We start from the raw sequence: 5,332 nt of genomic DNA on the forward strand, positions 1-5,332 counted from the left end.
ATGACTAGATTAGATTATAAGGAGTAGTTGCCCCTACTGAAGTTCAACAGTATACTTCAGGAGGCATTAATAGAAGCTAAGTTGCTCGTACTCGGATGCGGGCATCCGATACAGGCACAGATCCGAGTGACGGATTCAGCAAAATCTAAATTTTAAGATTCAGGGATGCAGACCCAGGTATGGATATGGGTGCGAGGATTCGGCTAAAAAAATTCTAAATTATAAAAAATAGAGCTATAAGTCCGAACTTAGAACAGGACCCTTGAATTCTTGTTTTTTCTGGAACACAAAGTAGCAAATATGAGACAAAAGTACTACAATATTGAAGGTATGTCATTTCGCATGTCTTAAATCTGTTTTATTTTTAAATTTGAGAAATTAAAATCTCACTTCCCCCCCAAATTTGTCGATGGACTCAGGTCAAAGTATCCGACGTTAGTTGACCGAATCTGGTACGTATCCCGCTCCCGCACCCGCTCTCGTCCCGTGTCAAGACGGGTGCGGCACCAAAAACGAAGAGTCAGGATGACTTAGAATAGAAGAGAAGAAATAAATAGCAAGACCAAAGGAATCTGAAACTTTATTGATACAATAATTTATCAAAGAAACATCAATATCAATATCCAATAACAGCAACATTTTCATCCTTGAGCTAATCTAGACCTAGTAAGTAACAATATTTTTGATGTCCAATATCCCATTCTCAAGTCTCCAATGGGTTTGTATATATGATCGTATATATACATGTGTAGATCCTCATCTACAACCAGCCAGCCAGCCACTTCTCTTCTCTAAATGTTCAGCTAGATGGCCATAAATTAAATTTTACATACTTCACTATTTCTTCTCAAACTACAGATGGATTATACTAGGGAGGCCGCTCCTATAAATGCATATGGAAAAGAAGAGAAAATGTGATTTTTCAAATTAAAAAATGGAAGAAAGAAAGGGAGATGGAAAGAAGTTGGAAGCCGGGGAGTAATGAGCAATGAATGAAATTTTGAAAAGGGGAAAAAAGAAAAATAAACTATCCCTCTGAAGGCCATCGACATTTGAATTGGCTGAGAGTATTACGTGGTAGCTCTGACTATGTCTCAGATATTATCAATCTGTATAATAAGTGGGAGAGAAGAGCAAGGCTAATAGGCGGAGAAGAAGATTACATGGCAATCATGCTCTTAAATAGGGTAATGCCTCACCAATGACTCCAACACCTCTGGGCTTGGCGAAACTACCTCCTTTATGCAGCTGCCCTGTTTGTAAATCTTAAATGTTGGTAGGATTCTGACATTCTCTGCAGTAGCAATTGCCGGGCTTTCGTCCACATCCACCTTCAGTAGATACAGAAGATGAATAAAAGTTTTATCTCCTCTACCGTCCATATAAAATGATAAAAAAGATATAGTAACTCTATTTAGAAATGGCAGCATCTCGGTCATAGGTAAAAGCTCTATGTACTATACCCCATCAAAACAAGAAATTGCTTGTCATTGTTTACCTTGAGAAAGTTCATGGAAGGATATTTAGTGCATAATGTGTGAAAAACTGGAGATATCTGCTTGCATTTTAGGTTGGATGCTGCTTCAAAATGGACTACAGATGCACCTGCAGTTTCCAATTATAACTACTGAATCATGGTGAATCACAAAGTGATATTAGGATGGGATGCAGGGAAGCCTACCAGGTGATGAGATTGCAGCTTGAAACTGCTCGAGACCTGAAACCAACTCCACCTCCTTACCAAATTTAATATCGGAAATATCTTCTCCACGTGATTTCTTTAAGGCAACTTGGGCTAGGAATAATGATTCAGCAACTTCATTGTCCTGTGGAAGTTCCTTCCTCAAAACTTCATAATCTCTAACAGCTTCAGCCCATCTTTCTAGCTATAATTGATTAAGGACAATCAAACTTAAGAACTTTTGCTCAACAGAGAAACTAGCAAGGGAGAACAAATTAAAAGTTTTCTACGAAAACATGTCCCATAAATATCTGAGGGTAAATCTGTCACCTTGGTGTTTGAGGCAGCTCTTCGAAGAAGGGCTTTAGTATAATTTGGCTGAATATGGAGAGCTTGATCGCAATCATCCACAGATTTTTCCCACTGCCTGAGTTTGTACCAGCAGGCTGCTCTATTGCAGTATAGAACTGCATTTGAAGAATCTAGCCTGAGACCTTCCCCATAAGCCGCACAAGCTTCAGTGTATCTCTCAGATTTAAATAGATCGTTGCCACGAGCACGAGCTCGTCCCACCAACCTCATATTGTTGAATAAAACTGAAACTTCAATACTTCGAGGATCAATCTGTCCAGCTCTCTCAATGGTGGTAAGTGCATTTGCAAACCTACAAACATTCGTGATTCATTCTTTACAGCCGAAGTGCTGAACCTCTTATTTCTGTTACAATTTAGCAAATAAGCCTTAAACTCACCTTCCCAGAGCCAGCTCCATTTGAGACTGAACAAAGAGTATGTATGCTTCAGAGAGCATCCCAAAAATTTTTGACTGGGATCCCACAGTAGATGATTCAGACTTGCGAGCATTTGATAGGCTCAATTCAGCATCCTGTAATCGGTGTAGCTTCAAAAGAGCTTCCGCTCTACATGCAAATAGCTGTAAATTCAATTTCAGTAATTCAGTACCAGCACTTAACTTTTCAAGCAGCATCTGGTTCAGAGACTGAATCTTGACTATTATTTTACCTGAGGAGATGCATCAGCTCCAGAAGCAATTGCTGCATCAGCTTCTCTCAATGTACTCCACCAATCACCAACCCTACGTGCATCAGTGCATTTTCCAATATGTTTCTCCACTGCTTGCAACTTCTGTAAATCAGCCTGATCTGGCTGATGCCCTTGGAAGCACATATGATCTCTGGCATTTTCAACCTGCCCTAAACTGTGAGTCTTACAGGAATTAGATGGCTTTCAGCAAGATGAAAAATAAGAGTAACTCCAATAACATAATTCAGGCAAGCCGTGATAGAATGTTGTAGCAAGTGCAATAGAATTCGTAAAGAAATTTAGACGGTTGATAATAATATTGTTAGTGGAAAGCTTAAAACGACTACGATTTAAGAGGGAAAAAGAAAAGGAAAAAAACTAAATTCCAAGCAGAAAGTACTGCAGAAACAAACAAACAAAAAAGGGACTAGAAAAACATGCTCCAGATAATACTTGGGCAGCAAAAAGATATTGCTCTCACTAACACCACCTACAAGTAATAATCATGACGAAAGATATGGCGTGGAACTAGGAAGCTTCCAAGTTATTTACAGTCTATTCAACTATCACCCAGGAAAGCCCATAAACCAATGCAAAAGTCACCCTAAAAACTGAATAACAACAAGGAGTCCTAACCAGCTAATAAATGATAACCATGAAAAACAAAATGGGACAGGTAAAGAACGATAACAGTAACTACTTGGAAAGGACAACCCTATATAAAAGGACCAAACAGAGGGAATATGTAACAGTGACGATGGTCACAACAATCCGAATAGTCAAAATCATTAACTGTATATCTTCCAAGGCAATCAGATCTGGTAATGATAAAATGCACCAATGGCCAACAACGAAGCTCTTTTCTTTTTAAAGATTTTCTACATTTGGTGATGGTCAAAGTGGAAGGAAAAAGGGCGGCGATGGGATATGAGCTCAGACACCTATTGCGAGGTTAACACCGTACAACTAGACTATGAGCCTTTGTTGGCAACAATGAAGATCAATCATCACATTTGGCAGATCCCGGAATGAGATTTTGCAGGGTAACAGACACACAATGCATCAGCTAAGGAAGTTTGATACAACAAGAACTACGCCGTATGAATCCTCACTAGCCACATTACTCCGTGTAAACCATATCAAGCCAATATAATTGCAATTACCAGCTAAGGGAGTTTGACATTATCAAAAATCCATGTTAGCTATATAAATCCAATTAAGACATTTAACCATAACACCACATCAAACTTGCAATAAATTTCACGACTTTGCCAAGATTTTTGATAATTAATACATATTCAAACAAAGCATAAGGATTCAAAAAGATTTCAACTTTCCTCTACTTACCTAAGTAGCAAAGATCCTAGCCGTTGATGCGCCCTAAAATATGACGGATCCAATCTAATGGCTTCCTCACATTCCTTCACAGCCTCCGCCACCCGTTTAAGACCCATCAATGCAGCTGCCCGATTACAATGGTATGCAGAATTTCCAGGCGAAATCGCTATAGCTTTATCATAATAATTCAAAGCCTCAGCAAAATTACCCTTCTTATAATTCACATTCCCTACTCTCTTCAACTCTTCTGGATTTGATGCAAACTGCGAGTAAGTTTTTTCTTTTACGGCATTGGCAGCACCGCTAATATCAACCCCACCGCCCCGAATTATGCTGCCAATGCCGTAATTTCCGGTTCTTGACCCAAAAACATCAGTCTTTGAAGATTTACTTGGAATAGCTGTTTTTAAAATTTTACCTGAAGGGCAAATATTGCCTGTGGGAAGTGAATTTAAAGCAGGGGAATTTACAGAGCTTCTACCGGAGCAGATTAGCGGTTGAGAATCAGACCGGGACCTGGTATGGCCTGGTTTGAACCGACGTGAGCTATCTACTGAACCGGAAAGTTCACCGGAATGATTCGTATTGAACCTGTTAGGATTCGGGTAGGAACCATTCTGACCCGACATTGATCCGGATGAGCTGGAGCTGCTGCTTGTTGAAGTTGTGACTCCATTCGATTTGGGGCGAGTTGAAACGGGTGAACTCAGATCCAGTTCTCTGAAATCAGGCTTGTTAATGTCGGTGCCATCGTTGTTAAATTCATTGCAGCTCAGTGAGTTTTTCAACCGATCAGTTAGACCATTAAGACCCATTTCTGACATTGGGTTTTTAGTTTAGAAATGGAGAAGGAAATGCAGAAAGAGAAGATTTGAAGAAGAACTGTACATAGAAAGAGAGAGAAAGGGAAGGGAAAAGAAAGAGAAAAAGAGATGGGGATCTCGTGATATATAAAAGGCAGAAGCAAAGAATGAATGCGAGCGCTGGCCTGCCAAAAGAGAGAGAAAACGAACAAGTGAAAGTAAGTTTTTCCTTTTTTCACTAGACTTTTACAGAGAGAAATGGGTTTTACAGAGTTTTACAGAGATAGACGAAGGAAAGAAAAAAAGAAGAACAATATAATTTTGTTACCTACTGATATAAATTTTATCAATACCCAAAATTCAATTCAACTCTTGATAAAAATTACTCCAACAATAAATTCACTGATTTTTCACAAGTTGGATTCGGAGAGAATAAGATATATGCGAATTTACACCCCTGTCTTGGA

General features: G+C 39.2%; 1 protein-coding gene across 2 annotated transcripts; it reads right to left on the minus strand.

Annotated features, from left to right (window-relative positions):
• Window positions 1-554: 554 nt before the first annotated feature.
• On the minus strand, window positions 555-5,056 carry LOC107769108 (TPR repeat-containing thioredoxin TTL1). Of its 2 annotated transcripts, XM_075219884.1 has the most exons (8): window positions 4,426-5,045; window positions 4,072-4,365; window positions 2,704-2,899; window positions 2,433-2,614; window positions 2,012-2,345; window positions 1,682-1,886; window positions 1,499-1,605; window positions 555-1,331 (listed from the first exon to the last, which is right to left on the minus strand). In XM_075219884.1, exons 1-8 carry the CDS (start codon window positions 4,884-4,886, stop codon window positions 1,179-1,181), a joined length of 1,932 nt encoding a protein of 643 aa, XP_075075985.1. In that variant the 5' UTR covers window positions 4,887-5,045; the 3' UTR covers window positions 555-1,178. The 2 variants fall into 2 exon arrangements, with proteins under 2 accessions (XP_075075985.1, XP_016443778.2); XM_016588292.2 differs by having other exon boundaries at window positions 4,072-5,056.
• Window positions 5,057-5,332: the final 276 nt, after the last annotated feature.

This window comes from Nicotiana tabacum, chromosome 8 (assembly GCF_000715075.1).
Source record: "Nicotiana tabacum cultivar K326 chromosome 8, ASM71507v2, whole genome shotgun sequence".
Classification (NCBI taxonomy): domain Eukaryota; kingdom Viridiplantae; phylum Streptophyta; class Magnoliopsida; order Solanales; family Solanaceae; genus Nicotiana; species Nicotiana tabacum.